This window comes from Harpia harpyja, chromosome 2 (assembly GCF_026419915.1).
Source record: "Harpia harpyja isolate bHarHar1 chromosome 2, bHarHar1 primary haplotype, whole genome shotgun sequence".
NCBI lineage: Eukaryota > Metazoa > Chordata > Aves > Accipitriformes > Accipitridae > Harpia > Harpia harpyja.
In genome coordinates, this window is record NC_068941.1 from 25,529,908 (window position 1) to 25,551,415 (window position 21,508).

The following is a 21,508-nucleotide window of genomic DNA, read 5'->3' on the forward strand; positions in this document are numbered from 1 at the left end:
AGCAGAGTGAAGCAGCAAATGCCCTAAATTGGAATGTATATGAATGGCATACATAGCACACCTCAATCTGCAAAGGGCATGTTCCCAAGAGAAGAGCTGTGTGCAGAAGTCAGTGTGACTTCAATATACAAAAAAAAATAATCTGTAAGACAAGTAAGAAGAAAACCACAGGCTCCAGACTAATAGTGACTATGTCCACATTTCTCCTGAAGAGAGAGAAAATTCTCATCCAGTACCACTTTGAACAAGTTACAAGTAATTTCACTTGAAACTATGTGGTCAAAATACTCTTCAGCCTTGAAAAGCAACACCATTTTGCTCTTCCTTTTCTGATGCTGTTGGACTAAGACATGCAAGGATACATGCATAGTGAAGAATAACACTATAATTGGGTCTAAACTCGACAGTTTCTGAGTAGTAGTAGCAAGGTGCCTTGAAATAAGATACCTCTTTATGAGTCTAGACAAGTGTAGGAAGTATAGCAACTGTGCATGCTATGTTCTTTCCTGTATTGAATTTGATAGCAAGTACTTGCTGCTTTAAAATCATTTGAAAAAGCAGTGATGTGCTGCCACCCTGAGCTTGACATTCTGAAGCCTTGTGAATTCCTTTCTTGAGGGATGTTTGCCTTGTCAACCAACTCAGTTTTGTTTCTGTAAGCAGTTAGAGAATTGAAAAGTATGAAGTTGCTTGGATCCAAAGTATGCAGCTAGATACGCGACTGAGTGAATGGAGTTTCCAACAGAATAAAGCATAAAAGCCTCTGAAGATACCAATGTTTGTCATGTTTTTTAAACATCAACAGCAGAAATGGGAAAAAAAAAAGTAGCTAAGTCTATTAAAATTCTGTGAATGCCAATATCACTGTATGTTTCACTTTGTTTTTAAAAAGAGAAAGTTACATAAGATGTTTACTAAAAGTTACATAAGATATTTACTAATAGCAAATATAAAATTTTCAGGCTGGTATCTTTCACATGTCAGTTCCAGTAGGAGGCAAATCTTTGTTGTTTGTTTTTGTTTGGGAAATGGTGGCTTCCTCTACAACCACTGCTTTCACATTTAGAGGGTTCTGAAATTGGTTTTCTTCTCCCAGATCAGAACAGTGAAATGAGTGAAATCTTGGCAATGAATATTTTGTTGCAATAGGGCTAACTTTTTATTACTGCAAACCCACAAGTTCATCTCCTTGTAGGATCCACCAGGTAAGAGCTTGTGCAGTCAACTTAAGGATTTGGGGTTAAGTAACATAACTTTCAGGGGTCACTGAAGTATTATTCCAGGGCAAAAGAGAACATAAAAAGTCAAAACATCACTGATAATTTCTGGATAAGCCAGGCAAACAATGAACCTGCTCTAAAGAAATGAGACAGGATGCCTGATCCTCTGTAGAACAGCTGTTAACCAAGGTTACACTGCAAATCTCAAGCTGTATTGGTAGGACTAGTTATAGGAGTAAATTTACCACATCACTTGAAGTTTCTATTTTAACTAATAAGCAAGTCCCTGCATTTCAATGAACTGATCAAAAGCCTAATCACAAATTTTTGAATGGTATATTTTTTTCTGCTGATACTAGATTACCACTTGAGTAATTACTAATTAGATACTGTGTATCTAACTGTCTTACATGGTCTACATAAATGTTTTGACACTAGTTGCCTTTAAACTAATTGGGAGAGTTGAGAGAAAAAAAGGTCATCTGGAAATAAGCTATCCAATGAATAGCCAAAGCCAGCTCTGAGTTCTGACACTGCTGACTTGGAAAAAGCAGTACAGCAAAGATCTGTACAGTGCACTCAGAACTTGCTTGTGGTCAGCCTGGCTTTTACTGCCATCTACTGAAATACCAGCATCTCTCCCATAGCCAATAAATTACTTACATCTGCCATGTTACAGGGTAATGCAGGAGGCTATTTAGTAAGACAGATGACCCTTGTGGGTATTGGAGGTGAGCATCCGGAGTGCCAGACACCAGCCCTAGTAGACAGAGACCCTTATACTAGACTATGTCAGCCCACACTGAAGGACAACAGCCACCCAACCTCTGTGTGTAATGAGGATCTGGAAAATCTTCCACCTCTGCTCTTTTATAGTAAACTTGCCAAGAGGTGGGCAGCTCGTTCCTGCTCCCACAGCTGCTCTGTCACCACTCCCCCTCCCAGAGAAACTAAAGGATGCTACCAACTGGGAGCCATCATAACTTACTTGGCCAGTTATTTTGGGACTCGGAAATATCACCTGCCAGGTTGACAGAAGTCCATCCTACTTATGGATGAACCATGCTTCACTAGGCTCCTGGCTTTTTTAAAGCACTACAAATATAAATGCATAAACACAATTTTTCAAAAAAAAAAAGGGGGGGGGGGCAAAACAAAAATGAAGGCATTGTGGATTAAGCCAAAACCTTTGACTTGAGAAGACATCGGCATCCTCCAGATTTTGAGACAAAAAGACTAGGATGAACATAGACTGAAAACTAATTAATAGTATTATTACTTGACTGAAATGAAAAAGGACCTAAGGTAATTCACACCAAAGCTGGAATTACAACCTGAATGAGATCACCTCAAACTAAAACATCACCTCTGGACAGGGACAGCTATTGATGAAACTCTGCCTTGGCTCTCCATTACCAGAAGAGCTCTCTGTGAAAAACTCTCCAGCAAATAGCACAATAAAACTCGTATATCTGGCAGACCAAAAGGATGGTGTCGTGGTTTAACCCCAGCCAGCAACTAAACACCACGCAGCCGCTCACTCACTCCCCCCCACCCAGTGGGATGGGGGAGAAAATCGGGAAAAGAAGCAAAACCCGTGGGTTGAGATAAGAATGGTTTAATAGAACAGAAAAGAAGAAACTAATAATGATAATGATAACACTAATAAAATGACAACAGTAATAATGAAAGGATTGGAATGTACAAATGATGCGCAGTGCAATTGCTCACCACCCGCCGACTGACAACCAGCCAGTCCCCCGAGCGGCGATTCCCCACCTCCACTTCCCCGTTCCTATACTAGATGTGACGTCACATGGTATGGAATACCCCGTTGGCCAGTTTGGGTCAGGTGCCCTGGCTGTGTCCTGTGCCAACTTCTTGTGCCCCTCCAGCTTTTCTCGCTGGCTGGGCATGAGAAGCTGAAAAATCCTTGACTTTAGCCTAAACACTACTGAGCAACAACTGAAAACATCAGTGTTATCAACATTCTTCACATACTGAACTCAAAACATAGCACTGTACCAGCTACTAGGAAGACAGTTAACTCTATCCCAGCTGAAACCAGGACAGATGGGTAAAGAGCACACAACTCCAAAATGATGAACATCAGAAAGGCCACTTTGATACTCTGTTGCTGTGCTTAAGCATTTCAAGTTAGTCCTGCTTATCACATGATACGTTTACCTAGTCCTTGTATCTCATTATGTAAGTAAACTGCACAGTATTCTCCAGCCACTCCAGTTTCAGAAGGTGTTTAATCTTTTGTAGTGCAGAATCCCTACTTGTCAAAGTCTCTCGTTACACCTCCAGTTCCAAAAAACCACTATGGATACTTTTGTAAAATTACCAATTCAGGCTGACCTAGAAAATAAAACAAAAAGTGTGCTTGGCTTACCTTAGTTGGCATGTGCTATGTTCTCATCACTTACCGTACCATTGCAACAAGCTCTCTTGGGAACACTGGTCTTTACTCCATCTCTCAGCACAGATAACTCTGTGCCCTGCTGCACCAATGCAGAAGAAGTGTCAGTATTTCCTTCAGGTAAGATTTAAGATTTGCATTTTATAAACACAGAAGGAAAAAAAGCTGGTTTTGATTTAACATTTTCAGGGGCCGAAACTGACAATTCCAAAAATTCAACTGATTTCTAATTACTGCTTAAGAGAAAAAAAAACCAAAACCAAAACAGGTCTCTGCAACACTTAAACCAAGTGGCTCATTCCAGCCTTTATTAGAATAATTACAACTAAAAGAAACATGGCACTTGTATTTTCACAGCAGGACAAGCATCATAGGACATAATGGGCTACAAAGCTATAGCAATGCAGTGGAAAAAAAATAAAATTAAATAAACCAAAACCAAAGCTTGCTGCAGACCTTACAGCTTCTTCTACGCGGAAACCACAGCTTTCAGACAGCAGAGTGCAATGCAGAGGCAGCAACAGCATCATTCTATGCTCAGAGAACTGAGGGACTGTCACACCAAACATGGTATCACCTAATTGTCTCCTAAGCCAGAGTGAAAGCAGAAGGTGCGGAAATGAAGGTGGGTTATTCGTTTGGTTCACAGTCCTACTCAGTTGCCTTCTTCCAGCACAGCAGGCAGTCGATTGCCTCCATTCAGACAATGGCTGCACAGTCACTGAGCCATCTGGGCCTCCATTGCCTGCGCTGTCCATTCTGGGGCTGTCTGACTTATCTTCTCCAGCAGGTTGTTAACCTGGAAACACAGTGACTGAATCTGCTTGTCCCAAGTTGGCAAAGCTTCACGGGCTGCAAAAAAAAACAAACCAAAAACCAACCCATAGAAAACAAAGCAAGTCTTAACAATTCCCTTGCCTTTTCAACTGCAACCTTTTTTTCTGCCACTGCCCTCGCCTACCTCACAGAGGAAGCCTTCCTTGAGCTACATCATGCTTGTTTCTGAATTCAAAAGCTAAAACGATTTTGGCTGTCTGTTACAAGCCTAACTCCTGCATTGCAAAGTAGAATTGAACAGAGAACTTCCTGGTGGACCTGTTCCTACAAGGAGACTGATGGAATATATTCACACGTCCCTGTGGGTAAGAGAATGCATAGTAGGGAGGGTGGGTGTAGTCTTCCATTAAGGCAAACTCTGCCACCTCCTGGCCACAGCAACACACAGCAAACTCACTTCAGACAAGATATTAAACTTAATTTCCTTATCCTGTAAGCAGCAACTCAAAGAGCTCACCTGAATGGTGCTAAAAAAACCAAACTACTGTGGTTGAACTTACTTTCAAAATGAACAATTCCGTCAATCTGATCAATGAATCCGTTCATGCGACCCTCGGTTATCATCTGAGAAGCTATCTTTTCTGCCTGAAATAATGAAAAGAGGTTAGAAACTTCTTCCATTCCGAAAGAAGTTAAAAATGATTAAGACTTAATAGTCCTTATGGGTTTTTCAACATCTTCACACATTGCAGGGGGGAACCTACAGACAACACTAATTATGAAATGATTAGCATACTATCAGTGGCATCTAACTCCACTATTGTTCGTTCCATATTATGTACCTTTCCTTCTCATAAGGTGTGCTAGATATTTAACCTTCCTCATAATATGGAATAATTAATTATTTTGTAATATTGAACTAATTTTCCTAATATTTACCATAGCTATTTTCTTACGTCTCTGATGCTCCTTGTTTTCACAAAAGATGTAGAAAACTGATACCTTAGCTGCAGGGATCTCTAGCAATGCTCCAAGCTCTTCAAAAGTAATGTTGTTGTAAAGTTTGCTCGCAGATAGTAAGTTGTGTTCAATAACAGCTCTGTCCAGGATACTGGAGCCTTAGGGATTAGATGAGAAAAAAAAATCCATTACTATAGGATTGAAATACTTGGTTTATATTGTAGAGCAGATGGAAAATGCTTTTTTCCCCCAAGGGTTACATGTGCAGAAAGTCCAGATGCATCTGCCTTGCATTAGTGTTATGCTACGCAAAATAAAGTGAACAAAAACAAATGGATGGCATGTGGTTGATTTTAAGACAGGTAGCTTAAACCCTTTTACTTAATTTCTAGAACAATCAAGTGGAGCCCTTCGTTTTGCTACAAGAGTCAACATCTGAATTGAGGGAGTTTGACCTCCTGTGATCAGTTCCTAGCTTGCCAAATGGAAAGACCATTGTTTTTTCTTTTATTCATTACAGTTCTTAGGGGTACAACTAACCTCCCTCTTACTATGCTTGTACAGTGATAAACCTTCATCTAATTTCTCTCTTTTTGATTTAACAATTCAGCTCATTTGCCCCTTAACCTCTAGTTGAAGATAAGGACATTATTAAATACCAACTAACCTGCATTCTTTAACTTATATGGACAAACAGTACAGGTTATAAATAAACAACAAATTGACCCAAGGAAAGGACTGCAGATTATTGTTAGAAAGTACCTTTAACCAGTTTTCACTTCCGCGATTACACAGTTGTTTATTTGTCCTTAATCAATAAGTATTGTTCACTAGGAAGGTTTTCCTGATTAAGAGGGATGTCATGCTTATGTATTTTTTCACTTCAATATTCTTCCAATTTAGAAAATTGAGACCAGTGTGTTTAGGATTCCAGTGAAGTCATTACTTCACATTATTTCTCACTCTTCAGAGGTTCCAGGAAGAACAGAGCTAATAAGACGTCAGTGAGATGGATCAGAAAACAATTTGGAGGCAGTGTGAGGTCCAAGTCATCCCTCCCACTATTTGTCATCTTCCTGTCAAGTCATGAAGTAGTTCAAATAAATTTATCATCTGCACAGACCGTTTATGACCTACACGCATGTCATGTGTTTCTAGGGATCCTATTTATAACAGTGCCTTAGAACTGGAGAAGCTCAAAAGGACAGAGACTCAAACTATGAGGCAAGGTTAGAAATACTGGGAGTTGGTCAGTGAAGAGGACTGTACATGGACAGAAGAACAAGATTTTTACAAGTTATCTTCTAGAAGAGTATTTCAAAACCTTAACAGCCAATCAGAAAGACAAACTATGGCTAAGAAGCTTTGCTATTAAACTATACTCAGGAGGGTAACATGCTGGGAGATTTTAAAATAAATTTTAAAATAATCATATAAGCAATACTAAATTCTCTTCCATCTCATTTCTTGACTGCATTCGGTAAGTCTAACTGCTGTGAATGAACACCTAGCATTACAAGGCTTCAGAGAAATATGTACCATCAGCTGTAGTTGCTTTCTGGTGAGGCATTAGCATAGCTGCAAACTCTTGCAGTTGATTTCCACGGATAATTCTGTCAAGATACATTTTCTCCAAGATCCCATAGGCTGCAAGCTGCTGGCATCTCTCATCCTTGAAGAGTGTAGCAAGCATGCGAGAACGCTGTTGTCCTAGGAGTCAAGAAGAATTCTCATAAATCATCACCAAGGCATTGAGCATTTAAAGGTAAACAACAGAAAGTTATCGTCCCTTTTTCTCAATACATGCAATTAACCAACGAAGCTATACCAAAGAAGGAACTTGATTGTGTTCAGTTCCAAAACACTGTTTGCCACTGACTATCTTTTGCATCTTTAGCCAAGGTGCCACCTTATCATTGGCAAAGACATAGAATTAATCCAACTCTGAGTTAACAGTATGCCAACAGGTAATTTTGACACCGTGTTCACAATTTTGGATCCCTCCCCACAAGTTCAACAAGGCCAAGTGAGGTTCAACAAGGCCAAGTGCCAGGTCCTGCACTTTGGACACAACAATCCCATGCAGCGCTACAGGCTTGGGGAAGAGTGGCTGGAAAGCTGCCCAGCAGAAAAAGACCTGGCGGTGCTGGTTGACAGCTGGCTGAATATAGCCAGCAGCGTGCCCAGGTGGCCAAGGCAGCCAATGCCATCCTGGCCTGTATCAGAAACAGCGTGGCCAGCAGGAGCAGGGAAGTGATTGTTCCCTTGTATTCAGCCCTGGTGAGGCCACACCTTGAATACTGTGTTCAGTTTTGGGCCCCTCACTACAAGACAGACATTGAGGTGCTGGAGTGTGTCCAGAGAAGGGCAACCAAGCTGGTGAAGGGCCTGGAGCACAAATCTTATGAGGAGCAGCTGAGGGAACTGGGGCTGTTTAGTCTGGAGAAAAGGAGGCTGAGGGGAGACCTTATCACTCTACAACTACCTGAAAGGAGGTTGTAGTAAGGTGGGTGCTGGTCTCTTCCGTCAGGTGGCTGGAGATAGGACGAGAGGAAATGGCCTCAAGTTGTGGCAGGAGAGGTTTAGATTGGATATTAGGAAAAATTTCTTCACTGAAAGGGTTGTCGGGTATTGGAACAGGCTGCCCAGGGAAGTGGTTGAGTCATCATCCCTGGAGGTATTCAAAAAGTGCGTAGACAAGGCACTTCAGGACATGGTTTAGTGGGCATGGTTGATGGTTGGACTCGATGATCTTGAAGGTCTTTTCCAACCTAAATGATTCTATGATTCTAAGTAACACACAAGCTGACTTGCTTCAGGGGATACGAAATACATGTGTTGAGTCTTTTACACAAAAATGTAATGTGTATTTTACCTGCTGATGCCAAAATAGTACAATGCAAAGCATGCTTCAATGCCTCCAGTCGCTCCGTTTCATGGACTATGCTCTTATAGGAGAGCTCATTGTATCTTTGGGCAGCCTCAATGAACTTTCTTCTGTAATCAAGAACTCGAGCATAGCAAACCTAGAAAGAAAGTATGTCTCAGAAAAAGAAAACTAACAGAGGTGGCTGCATAAAATAGGTGTGCATAAATTGCCACATTTATCAAGTGACAGCTCCCATAAATATTGCTCTACTGCATCCTAAGGAAATCTGTGTCTTGGAACTATTAGTTTGACTTGTAAAGCCCTTGCTGAAGTATCATGGAAAGCAATTGAAAGGGCATTTACCAGCACTATTCACACGTTAAACAGTTCAAATGTCTAAATGCCAGAAACTAAGTAAATGAAATATTGTGCAGCTGATATTGTACTTATGTAAGTTTCCCCTTCACTATTGACATTGACAGGTAGCACTGAGGTAGCAATTTTTGTCTCAAGTGTTTGCTTTTCCCTTTCAGTGCTGTAACAGTATCTGATATTTCTTCTCTCCCATCCTTTGTGCTTTTCTAATGCTTACAGAAAATATTTACACTTCCAGCTGAGGGCAGCTTTAAAACATAGCACAGGGGGGAGAAAAAAAGAACAGGGAAAACCAACAAACCAAAACCACCACACTCTGAGTTACAGCTCATGGCACATCTGCTTTGTGTTGTAGAATTTTAAACACCACCACATTTGATTGGTACTGTCACACTGTAGTTATCACTGCTCATCCCAGTTACTAAAGTGGTTTGAGAAATTAAGTGTATGAACTACGTACACAGTAAACCCACAAATAAACAGAAAGGTCTGCAGTTACTTTACTACTTGAGACTTAAAGCTACTTTTATGGATGGGACTTAGTATTTAATTACTGGGAGGGGAAAGGGGGGGGACTTCCATTGTCCCTAATATTGGATGTGATCCCCCCCCCCCCCTTAGACTTACAGACAAAGGTGGAGACAATATTTTCAACAATATTTCAGATGTTTGGAAGCCTAAGTTTTATTTTCAATCAGTAAAGCTGGCATTTAAGGAACCTTTACAGACTTATCTCCAAATTGTAAGGAATGAGCTGGTTAATTATTGCTAAGATGTGGCTCTGAAGCTCCCAAAACCATTTTGCAGCTTTTCTCTTTGTCTCTTTTTTCATTATGAAAGTTTTAGTGGCACTGCATAAGAACATCTCAATGTGGAATCGTCACCTTTTAAAAAGTGAAAGCAATGAAGCAAGTCAGACAACCTTATAATGGATTTGCAGCTGTTCATTAGTTGATTCATTCTGAAGCAGGGAAGCTCGATTAATATAAGCTTCTGCTTGAACTGGGTCATCATCCTCCAGATACAGCCTGGCAATTTTCAGGTAGGTCTCCAGTTTATAATCTACATTGTATTGTCTGTAGAGAAACAGAAAAGCAAGTGCTTAGAGTTGCTCCACAACCACCCTTGCTCTCAGCTGTTCTAAACATATATTATGATTCTTAAGCACTTGGCAACGTTTGCTTTACCCTGCTTTCTTCTTCCCTAACACCAAAATTAGTGCTCTCTGTTCAAGGTAAGGAAATTTGACATGAATGCCAATATAGAACTGGCTCCTACAAACACCAGTAGAAATAATGCTGTCCAGCAAGACACAAATGTACACTCTAATAATCTGGTTTTATTGGATTGGAAGTTTGTTATAAGTGGTGTGCCACTTGAGTTAAGCAGCAAACTTGCAGTGGAATAAATAGGTGCTAAATGGGCAAAACCTACAGCAATTCCTTCTACATGCATACAGAGAAAGAGGATAGAAAGGACAGCTGGAGGAAAGTAACAGCAAAGGTTCTAGACTTAAAAAAAAAAAAAACAAACCACAAAACCACGAACAAACAAAACCCCAGAAAAAAACTCAACTCTATTTGTTAATATCCAATTTCAAACTATGTCCTCATTTTGAACTGTAAAGGCAAACACGTGGAAGAACTGCTACCTTTCAAGAATCTTTCAATAACCTTAGCATTGTTGTAAAATACTATCAAAAAGGCTGTTTATCAACAAGACTAATAAATAGTGCAAAACTTCTCGTGCAGTATTTTGACCCACTACACTGTTTACTGTAATGTACAGTCATCAAGCTATACTTTTGTCATCTGGCAGTAGTTTTGGCTTGAACTACTGAAACTCCGGAAAAATATGCAACCCCCAAACTCTCACTTGCTGGTCTCATTGAGTACAAAGGCAGCAAGTATATTTAACAACGCAGAACTGTGTCTAGGACAGTACTTACTTTTGCCCTGTTTCCAAAGGGATCCCCACCAATACTTGCGCTGCATTTCTCCAGTCTTCTTCTTTCTCATAGATTGATGCAAGATGTTGCCTTATTGAAGCGACCTAAACAATAATAAAATCAATAGCAAACACTGTAGAAGTTGAATGGTTCTGTATTAACTTTCACAGTATTTATTCTTGTTCATGAATCCCCTCAAACGATATGCCAGATTCACAGACACAGCAACCTACATGCACTCAACTCTTTCCACGCAAGGAGTCCTGTGTGGGACTCCTGGATCAAGCTTTAATACCAAGCTTTTTAAATTTGAGTGCCGATTTGAAGCATTTCCACTTAAGCTTGTGACAAGATAAAAGGAGTTTATTTTCAGGGAGCGACAAAGCCTTTATAAAGCTTTTAAAAAGATGAAACAAGGCTTTCAAGATGAAACGGGAACACCAAGATTCACAAGCCATTTATTGCGGTTATACCTTGTATCACACCTTGAGATATGAATGAGGTGAACTATGATTAGATCCTATGCAGAAACTTCTTTGTAGAGCAGTTGTCAGCAGGTAAAATATCAGTGTTTACAATCTGGGTTTTATAAGCAGAAGTGTGGGTAAAAAAAAGAAATCATCTGATGTCTTGGATTTAATTTATGCATAATCATAATATATAGGCAAGCATGTTCAGTTAAGACTTATAGAGTAAAAGCTGCTTAAAAAGACAAAGGATAAAGAGAAGCAAATATAAATCATGACAGAAACTGCCTTGATTCTCTTCTCAAATAAAAATGAAGGCTTTTTATATAAACATCTTCTGTAAGAACTCTTATCACCATCTCAGATGATGGTGAATACTCATACAACAAACCCAAGAACTGAACTGAAAAAGAACTGCAGCACATTCAGTAGTTAACTAGAATTGGGATTTCAAGAAAACATTTTCTTCTGGTAAAATCATTATGGCTAAAATATACACACAGAGAGATATTTATTTTGAAACAAAAGCTATTTGTCAGGATGCTTCTCTTTACACCACCTGCCTGTTCCATTAGTTGGGTAAAATGCAAGACAATGAGTACCAGTCTGTCTCTTGACAGTACCTCCAGGAGCTCAATTATTGTTTCATTGTAAGAAGCCATTTTATGGTAGCGGAGGAATTACATGCCTAGCGTCCTGATGAAAAAACAAAGTCTGTATTCTCTGCACAGTCCTAAATACTCTCTGCATTTAGCTCGGGTTTTGCAAGTACAGGAATGCAAAACTGGACTCTAAGTAGGAATATCTGTTTTGAACAGCTTTTTTAAAGACTAAAAATAGTCAGCAGATAAGGGAAAAAAACCCAAAGCCAAGCCCACAAACCAAAAACCCCTCGTCATTGATCTCTCACCTGCTCTTCAAATGAAATTACTCTAGGCTGTATCTTTTCCAAGGTGAAGTGGTAAATTTCTTTGGCCGTGCTGTCAGGAAGACTTGGAAGATGGGTACAGAAATCTGTCAGTAGCTGACGTGAGATCACTAGACTGACATTCTCGTTCACCACTGGTTCAGAGACGCATGGAAGAAAAATACAAGATGGATGCAATGCCTGTCAGTGCCTTCATGGTAAGTGATCATTTGCTTTTATATTAAATTTGAATATTTCAAGTTTTTAAATCTGTATCCAAATGAAAGGGGTTTTTTTCTTTATTTTTAAAAGATTATTTTTTTTCTCTCAGAAACAGCTTGTTTACACTAGAGGTCACCAGAGTTCTAACCCCTGACATAATAATAAATTTCTCACTTTGATTTATTGTTTAGAAAGATGTTTCATTCTGAATCACTGTTCTCAGTTGCTGAAACATCTTGGACAAAGCAAACCTTTAGATTAAAATTCACTAAGTTTATTCTAAACTTAAAAAAATTACAACAGTTATAAATTATAGAGTATTCAATAAGCCAAACATCCAATACAACACAAAAAACTCCTAACCATTTCTTCTTGACAGTTTTTCAAACTAGCTTGAGATGAGGGAAGAAGAGGGTTGTTAGTTTAAATACCGCTTGGCATCCAGCATCAATTTTAGCATTCAAGAGAGACTATTTTATGTTTTAACCTTCCAACGCTGTCACACTTGTCAGGTTGGAAAGTTACAACAACTCCCTTAACTTCTGAATGTGGCGATGATGGTTCCTCTTCTAGTTGTGTTTGAGATCCAATAGGACCAAAATATCAGGTATTTACATAGCCTTATGTAGAGCTAACAAATATGCAATCCCACAGACCTCTGGCCTTCACTCAGTGTGCAACCGATTATAGACACACTTACTTGCTTCTACAAAAGCTTTCAAAGCTTCAAGTTGTTCTACACCCGACAGCTGAATGGCTTTTTCCAATATTTGACGGTATCTGTCCACAGATTAAAAAAAAAAAAAAAAATCACTCATAGGGCACATTTTTTCACTAACAAGTTGTTTCTTTGCTTATTTTCTACGTCAGAGCCCTACTTTTGCTTATATTTTCTATACCTTTGAGGTGGCCGTTTTCCAAAGTGTTTGTGCTCACATGTCAGGAACATTCACCTAGAATTGGTATCTGGCTCTTTTTAAATCCCAGGACTAGATTCTCAGATAACACAGCTCATCATTTTGTTATCTGTGAATATACGTGCAATTTTGAAGGTTAAAAAAAAATCACGTCCATAGGATAGTGCACAGAAAAAGTAATGAAAACTATATCGCTCATGGATTAAAACATAAGAAGTTAGTCAAATGTTCAAAATGCCGTATTTGATGAGAAGGAGAAACAGCGTTGGGAGTGGGAGGTAAATAGTGTGTTACGGGCACTTGACGTGAGCACAGGTGCAGACAATTTTTAAGTGTTTATTCCTGCAAAAATAGCAAATCCAGTTTTCATGCTTCATAAAGCTAAATAAACTTTGCCTGGGCCATAACATCAGTGTGTGCAATACTGGTGAAGTACTACCTTCACGCTGAAGCCACATTTTGAAGGGAGCATTTCCAAGTTTTTACATGAGACACCTAGAAGTGAAGCAGTTCCTCTATAAAATAAGCAACTGGACTGGGACTCAAATAATTTCATGTGACTGATCGACATTTGACTGAACCCTCGGGGGAGAGAAAAACTATGTGACACATAGCACTGTGAGTGGCTCAAACCCTAAGGTTTGCCATTCAAAATACCCACCCAACGAAAGTAATAATAATGGAGTTGCTGACATATCTACAGCAGCCGAGGAAAATAAAATTCCCCGACCTATCAATTTCACGCAGACGAAGGGCAGGGCAGCCGAACTCTGAGGGGCGGCGGGCAGACACGAGGGAGCTACGGCGAAGGGGTAAGGCCCCGCGCGGAAGCCTGCACTAGGACAGGACACCACCAGCACAGAGCAAACCGTCGTTGGAAACGAAAAATAAATAAAAAATGACAGAATCATGAAGTGAAATCTTTCTTTCTTTCTTCTTTTTATTTAAAGAAGCGCGGCCGTTGGACAAAAGCCGCCTCGCCCGCCCAGGGCCCGGCAGCCCCCCACCCCCACCCCCCCAACGGCCGTAACCCCGAACAGCCGTTCACCCGCCTCGCCCCGTCATGGGGAGGCCGGCGCCGGCACTCACTTGCCCGCCAGGTCCTTGTGAGAGCCGCTGGAGTTCATCAGCTGCGCCAGGTCCTGCCTCACCGCGGCCGCCATCTTCACCGAACCGCCGCCGTCCCCCTCGCGCGCCGCAGACCTCCTCCTACCATAGAGCCGCGCCGCCGGCAGGCTAGAGGGGCCGCCGCGCGGCGGGGTCACGTGGCGGGGAGCGTCCGCGCGGGCAGAGCCCGGCCGCAGGGATAAAGCTGAGGCGGGCCACACCCCCCCCCCCTCCTCCCGGGGCCGCAGGGCGGCACATACAGAGATATATACGTGTATAATCGCGCGTGGGTGCGCGCGCGTCTCGACGGCCTCGACACGGGGCAAGGCTGCGTCTTCCTCGAGTGGCGTACGCGGCCCCGGAAGCGGGCGGCCCCGCACGGGTGGGGCGGGCCCGGAAGCGTAGGGCGGGGCGGCGCGCGCGCGCGCGGGGCGCTGCGCCGGCGGTTGCCAGGGCGGCGCGGCGCAGTATTATGGGATGCGGCGGGGGAATGGCGCGGGGCGCGTGATTTTGAACAAACACGGCGGCTTCGTCGCGGGCGCTGCCGCCGCCGCCGCCGCCGGGCGCGGTAGCGGAGGGGAGGGGGGGCGGGGCCGGGCCGGCGGCGGCGCGAGGCGCGGAGGGCGTGCGGCGACGGCGGCGAGAGGCATCGGTGGCGGAGGAGGAAGAGCGCCCGCCCGCCCGGTGAGTGCGAGGGGCGGGAAAGCGGCGGCGGCGGCGGGAGGACGAAAAAGGGGGTGCGGGCACGGCCCCGCTGGCGGGGAGGGAGCGGCGGAGAGCTGACAGCCGCCTCCCGCCGGGAAGGCACAGGCCCGGCCCCCGCCGGGCGCGCTCCCCGCGGCGGGGCGGGCTCCCGGGCGGCCCCGCCGACGTCTCCGGGCTGGCGGGGACAGCCGGTCCCGGTCGTCCCTCTGCCGCGGGGGATGCCCGCTCAGCGGGTCTCATCACCGCTGCTCGCTGAGACCGGTTGCACCCAAAGCTGCCGCGAAGCGGTGGGCTTAAAACGGCCCCGGGGAGCGGCGGGGGGCCGGCGGCGAGGCTTCCTTCTCGGGCTGGGGATCTGTGCGGGACCCGCCGCCGCCGCCGCCCCCTTCCCTGCCGGTCCGGAAGCAGTTGGGGTTTGGCGGCGGGGCAGCTCGGGGCGGGGGGACGCCCCGCGCGCGGCGGCGAGGCGGGGCGGGGCGCCCGGGTGGTGCGGCGGGGGCAGGTGCGGCGGGGGCGGGCCGCTGGGGGCGGTGGTGACGGGGTGAAAATGGCGGATCTTTCGAAATACGGCGGCGGCCGCTGACGGAGCCCGGCGGCTCCCGGCCGCCCCCGCGCCGCCCGCCGATGAGGTGAGGCCCCGGGGGGGGGGTGCGCGCAGGGGTAACGGCCGCGGGGTGGGGGCGGCCGTCGCCGGCGTCGCGCGATGCCAACGGTCGCGGCCGCTGGGGCTCGCCTCGCTGGGCCTGGGGTCCGAGGGGCCCGGCTCTTCTGGCCCACGGGACACTGCATTGGGCGGTGGGGAGCACTCGGGGCCGGGCGGGCCCGGGCCCGGGGCTGTGGCGGCGGAGGGACGCGGTGGCGGCCGGCTTAGGCCTGGGGACGCTGTCCTCGCCAAACTTGCTGGCGTGGGCCGCCGGTGGGGACCGGGCTGCCCCCTGAGGGCCTGCCGGAACCTTGCCGGACATGGTCCTGGGTGAGGACGTCCCGCCTTTGTCTGCAGGGGCGCTTGCTGGAGCTCTGCTTTGCAGGGTGGGGTGCGGTGAAAACGGTGTGGGGTGTTTTCCACACTTCCCGAGAGCGAGGGCATACCTGTGCCTTCAGCATGCTGCTGCGCGGCCACGGATAGCCTCTGAGTTCGAAGTGAATTTAGCTGGACCATCTTTCGGGATCGTCCCAGCTTCCCTCTTCATCACTCTTGCACATTAAGAGGTATATTGGCGGTCAGAATCTGTTATTAATTATTTGTGGCGTTGACTTTGAAGCACATCGTGTACTAATTATGTAACATTTGGTATGGAGGTTTTGAGTTCTGGAAAGCACTGTGGCATTGAGAACACGTGAAATTGTCCACTGGAACATAGCGTGAACGGGACGAAAGCTCTCGGACTTAGTCTTTCAAGTGAAGAAAGAAGAGATATTTAAATCATCTTTCATTAGGTTCATCTTTCTGAACAGTTGCTTGAAATATATTACAGTTATTGTAGAAAAAACTGAATACAGAAAAATAATTTGGAATATTCTTTGCAACATTTACATAAAGCTGGCAATAAGAGGCAATGTCTTGCGTGTGTGGTTAGCTTATTCACAATTGCTTTTTGGCTTATTGGAGGAAAGAAGAATAGCGGGTTATCAGCTGAGAATATTTCTTCTGTCAGGGGAATCCTTTTGTAAAATAAAATGTGTTAGACCTGTCTTTTTTTATTGCCCAAGACATCCGGTTTACATATGCATCAGCAAGCGGTAACTGTTGTTTACATGCCTTGTACAGACTTCTGTCGACCTACAGAGAGATGTATGGCTGTATTGCTCTGTAGGCTGAGCACTCTTAAAGGCTGGCTTGGAGAGTGTGCTAAAAAATACAGCCCAGTTTCTCTAATGGGTTAAAAACGTACTTCATGCTTGTAATGCAGTAAGTTTCAGTAGTTTGTTATGCAAGGTTGATTGTTCAGATTACATGTCAAGAACAAACTGCTGTTGTTTTGTTTCCTTATATTTCTGTGATGTCCAAGCTCAGATAGTTTGTAACTGAATGCTCTGAACAGTTCGGCTAGAATTCTCTAAAAGCTTTAGCTGGTTTCAGGTTGAGTATCTGCTAACCACAGGTAAGTTTGAGGTGTGGTGATGAAGAGTGCTGTTGTATTTCAGCCTTAGAGACATTGTTATCTCATACATTGGGATATCTTTTATTTTAGGTTTTTGAAAAGCAGTCAAAGCCCCTTAGATTCTTTTCCCTTACACTTGTTTGAAAAATATGCGGGGGCGGGGGGAAGTAAGGTAGATTGGGGGGGTGTTTTGATATCTGCTTTGGTAATAAACTGTGCTTCCTTATCTGTCACTTGGTCTGCTTGTGCTTCTGTTCCCTTCCTGTGCTATAGAGGTAGTGCTTTCTTCACATGCTGTTAGAAGCACATCTTAATGTCCTATGGAATTTGTATACTACAGTGGTGGCATTCATAACAAATACCTAGGAGACAAACTCATGGTTGTTTGGTTTTTTTTTTTATTCTTAGCTGCAGGAGCTCCCAATAAGAAGTGGAAAATGTTTCTTGACCTCTTGATTCAAGGGTTTGTATTTTGCTGGGCCTTATATTTGAGTAGCTTGGTTTCCTTACTTGCTTAGAAAACCGGTAAGCAGCATGTGGCTTTCAGTACAGCCTGTGACTAAGCTTGCTCACTTGACAACATCAGAAAACATAAATAAGTTTTTCTTGCATGGGAAAGAACAAGACTGCTGGAATAATCCCTTGATCAGTGATGGGGGTGCATAGCTACATGATGTGAGAGATACGGGCTTCTCATGTTCGAGATCCAGATGTCGTTCCCCTTCACAAGCCATACTTCTGCAATCGAACATGTTGCTACCCACGTGAGGGTTATGTCCTTAGTTTTGGGTTCTGCTCTGATCCGTCGTACAAGTTCCAGATACGTACCCAGTCCCCATCTCTATGGTGTGGCTGGTTTCTTTTTTTTTTTTTTCCTTCCTTTGGAGTTTCTGCTATGGACTTAAGAAGACTATCTGAAGAATGTTTTAGAAACTTCTTTAGATGAATCTGTTGTTCCTGAGATAAGTTTTTGGGGGTATTTTGTTAGGGGTTTTTATGTTATTTTTATCAAAAAGTTCACAGTGGTCTCAGGTCTGCCTACATAGCTTAATCTGCTCTCCTCCCCAAATATTTGAATGAAACAGGAGACACAATCTGCAAACAAGTGAAAGCTTTCTGTTTTAAAACCTAGTTAATTGTTAATGTTGTAGTGTCTGGGCAGAGCTTTTCTGACAGCTTTTGTAGTTTCATACTTGCTTTCAGTGTTTTTTTCTAAGGGTTACTCTCCCATTTATTTGGGAGAAGATGTGGGTATGCACTGCTATAATCCCATGAGCACTTGTTGCTGCTTTGCTGGTGTGGAAGATGGCTCTGCTCTTCCCTGGCAGCTTCTTACTCTTCCATGCTTTCCCCCTCTCTTGTGCTTTGTAAGCACTTCAGCAGCTACTCATAGACCACAGTTAAAGACTGGTCTGCATTAAAATTAACCTGGCTTTTGTTCTAGGTTGGAGTGAATCTACACAAAGTGGCCTGATGTAGTCTAGTGTTCTGCCACCACTGAAAGAGTTGGTTGTACTCTTCCCCTTCCCTCTGTGCAGGGAGTATAAATGCGAGGCTGGGAGGAGAGGGAGGTTCCTGGGTTTCCCCAGCCCCCTGACCCAGCTGGATTGTCGGCTGTGGTGCGATTCCTTGGTGCCGTTCCGGTGCTCATAGACTTTGAACTAAGCTATTTCAGCACACTGACCCACCAGAATTTGCTCACTACTTTGTGGAGTAGTTTTCTTCCTGGGTTGAACACCAGTGTCAGCAGTGTGGAGAAAGCAGGGCTGTGACAACCCACAGTTTGGTTTGGATGGCTAGCTTTAACCCAGCTCATCTTCATCTGGGCTGCCCTTGCAGCTACATAAATGTTTGCTAGCACAAAGAGGAGGGAATATGTTTGTATGGAAATGAATAGGCAGGTGCCAAAGGAGGACAGGAGAGCTTTAGTGGTAGTGCTGGCTTAATACACACAGGGAATTGCAGTATAAGGGAAGTAATGCTGCTGATCATGTGTATGCAGTGGTCAAAGTAACAAAGGATGCTATTTGAAATAGCAGTGCAATAGGATGTTTTTCACAGTAAATGCTAAAAAATTGTAGCAGTTGCTTGTGTTATTATATGTAATTACAAGTTTGTTGACAGATAAGGTTTTTTTAGCTGTTGGTTTTCCTTTTAAAATTGTAGTGGAAGCCTAAATTACCCAGAACTTGCCAAGGCAAGAAGGATCTCCTCATAACTGGTATGTGGGCAAGTGGTTGGTTTGTTTGGTTTTTGTCTTCCAGCCATTCTTAAAAAGAAAACAGCTAGCCACTCTGTTATAAACATGGCAGTGGTGACATGAGTTTAATCTTTCTTCCCATGAAAAAAACAAAAAAACCCCTAAAAACTGTAACTGTTTAATATAAAACTCTCATGTCCATATCACTTGGTGTGTTACACATAGGAGTTGCTAATTTGTGTACCTTGCCCGTTCTTCTGATATGCTGCACACAGTTGTACATATGGTGCTTCACATAGGGAGCATTTGCTTAACAAAATGTAGAGTAATGGGAAGGGAACGGTGTGCGTTGTTTAAGTGAATTAGGGTTGCCTTGGGAACTATTATTTTGAATTTTGCTACTATAGATGGTTAAATTTGTGGTGAAGAATGCCTGATACTTTCTTAGTATTCCTTGTAACCGATGATAAGACTGGATACTTACACTAGTTATGTATTCAGCATTTGATAAGGAGTAAGGTCGGGGGTTTTTCCTTGCTGTAGTTTGCCATTGGTATTGTATTTGATAAATCTGGAACCATGATCCTCTGGGAAGCGTGCAGACAAACTGCCTCCGTATCTTGTCTTCTGTAGAGAATGGGAAAGAGAATGGAAATTATTTTGTCTTGTGTTCCACATGCATATTTTGTTACTGTGTTAAAATGATTTGCTTTTGTTCTGCTGTTACACAAGCGAACATGGTGAGTTTGCAGTCTTAGATGATTAATTTTTCCACTTACCTTTGTTAATCATAGCTTTCTTATGGATTAATCTTTTTTTGTTTCATGACATGTATTTTTTTAAGGCAATCTCTAGCTCGGTAAGCTTAAACAAAAGACTCTCTGTTGAAAAAATGCAGTGCTGAGTGATTTTGTAATTCTTTGCTTTACGACAAAACAAACCTTTCAATTTTAGAGACAAAATGTAGAGTGTCAGAGAGAGTAAGAAAACAGGAAATGCATAAAATGAATGACACTATTTTACCCATTCTTGAAATGGTAGCAAAATTGAAGGATTGCAATTAATTAGGAGAATTGTAGTACAGTAAGATTGCCTATGTGCAATTGTTGTCTTTCATTTGATAATATGCCAGCAGTATGGGATGAATCTTGGGTATACATATGCTTCTATGAAGACTTTTCTAGCAAATGAGAGAAAACACATCCAGTGTCAAGAGTTTCTTAAGAACTGCATTTCTTATCTTTTTGTGCCATTGATCTTTGTGAATTTCAGTTGCCTGGAATAGTTGATGTGTGCTTGTGTGTACTTGGCAAAAAGGGATGGGAGAACACAGCAAACAAGGAAATGAACTAGCATGTTCTTTATTTTGTTTTGGTTATAAAATGATCCAATAAAATTATTTGTTTCTCTAAGATTTTTTTTTTTCCCTTTGAAATCAACTTAGGCAAACAAGTGATCTTTACTTTCTTAACTGTAGCTTGTTTCTGCTTTGCAGAAGTGGCTGTTCTATGTTACTTGCACTAGCAAGCAGTCAAGAATCTGTGGGAACTATGAGCCTTACGTTTTTATGTACTGTATTCAATCTTTTCTTGAAATAAGTTTCTTCTATTTGGTGGGTTAATGTCTGGAACATTAAATGAAGAGTGGGTTTTTTCTGCTTGCAAAGAATAGTTCTGGTGCCAGTGCTGCGAACTGGCTACAGCAGAGGGATCAACAAGTCTGTAGTCAATTTAGCACCTACAATGATATTAGCAAAGGTTGTCACTTCTGTTTCCTGTGAACTAAAAAAATTAAGAATTGCATATGAGCTATGGATTCTCCCAAGAGAGAAGCAGAAAACATGAAAGAGGGAGGCTATGTGTGAATTTTTATCATTGCTACTGGAATGACTGGGAAAAATAAGAGCACATTCTCTCTGTTGAATGGGAAGGTGAGTTTTGGTGTTATGTCAGCAAAAAGACAAATGTTGACTAAAAAGCTTTGACAAGTTGGTTGTCCTGGATTCTTAACAAAGATTCTTAATGATGTTGTTATCATGAGTTGTTACATTTGCTTCTGCTTCTAATATTTGTTTATGGCTGCGAAATAAGCTTTGTCCTTGGAAGGGAGTTACCTCTTAGTTGTCCATATAATAAGAACCTAGACTACCCTCAATAATGCAGATGCTATACAATTTTTGCACAAACTCATCCCATAGTCACTTATATTGCTGCTGCTCAGTTGGTTTTGATAGACTGCACAGTTTGACACAGAGCTGTTTGGGTGCATGTCCTGAGCTGGATTCTGGGGGAACATAACTAAGGTGCT

General features: G+C 43.0%; 2 protein-coding genes across 5 annotated transcripts in view; one reads left to right on the forward strand and one right to left on the reverse strand.

The window, feature by feature from the left end:
- Nucleotides 1–3,921: 3,921 nt before the first annotated feature.
- COPS4 (COP9 signalosome subunit 4) lies at nucleotides 3,922–14,539 on the reverse strand. 3 transcript variants are annotated; one of them, XM_052773266.1, is made up of 11 exons: nucleotides 14,177–14,539; nucleotides 13,070–13,196; nucleotides 12,871–12,950; nucleotides 11,952–12,103; nucleotides 10,575–10,678; nucleotides 9,549–9,702; nucleotides 8,258–8,408; nucleotides 6,922–7,092; nucleotides 5,425–5,540; nucleotides 4,983–5,067; nucleotides 3,922–4,497 (listed from the first exon to the last, which is right to left on the reverse strand). In XM_052773266.1, the coding sequence occupies exons 2-11, from the start codon at nucleotides 13,117–13,119 to the stop codon at nucleotides 4,364–4,366; spliced, it is 1,197 nt and encodes a 398-aa protein (XP_052629226.1). In that variant the 5' UTR covers nucleotides 13,120–13,196; nucleotides 14,177–14,539; the 3' UTR covers nucleotides 3,922–4,363. The 3 variants fall into 3 exon arrangements, with proteins under 3 accessions (XP_052629226.1, XP_052629217.1, XP_052629234.1); XM_052773257.1 differs by lacking the exon at nucleotides 13,070–13,196 and having other exon boundaries at nucleotides 14,177–14,536; XM_052773274.1 differs by lacking the exon at nucleotides 13,070–13,196 and having other exon boundaries at nucleotides 14,181–14,293.
- Nucleotides 14,540–14,842: 303 nt separating this feature from the next.
- Nucleotides 14,843–21,508, forward strand: part of LIN54 (lin-54 DREAM MuvB core complex component) — a 43,563-nt gene continuing 36,897 nt past the window's right edge. The window contains exon 1 of one of the 2 annotated variants that reach the window (XM_052773422.1): nucleotides 14,843–14,878. The gene's annotated coding sequence lies outside the window, so the exon portion shown is untranslated. Of the gene's footprint in view, nucleotides 14,879–15,434; nucleotides 15,529–21,508 lie in introns of those variants that run through there. The other variant, XM_052773429.1, reaches the window with a different exon arrangement.

Coding starts and splice junctions, on each gene's coding strand:
- COPS4 (XM_052773257.1), bottom strand. CDS start 14,250: ATGGCGGCCGCGGTGAGGCAGGACCTGGCGCAGCTGATGAACTCCAGC. Junction 9,703..10,574: donor CCTTTGGAAACAGGGCAAAA/GTAAGTACTGTC, acceptor GTTTCTCTACAG/ACAATACAATGTAGATTATA. Junction 5,541..6,921: donor GAAAGCAACTACAGCTGATG/GTACATATTTCT, acceptor CTAATCCCTAAG/GCTCCAGTATCCTGGACAGA.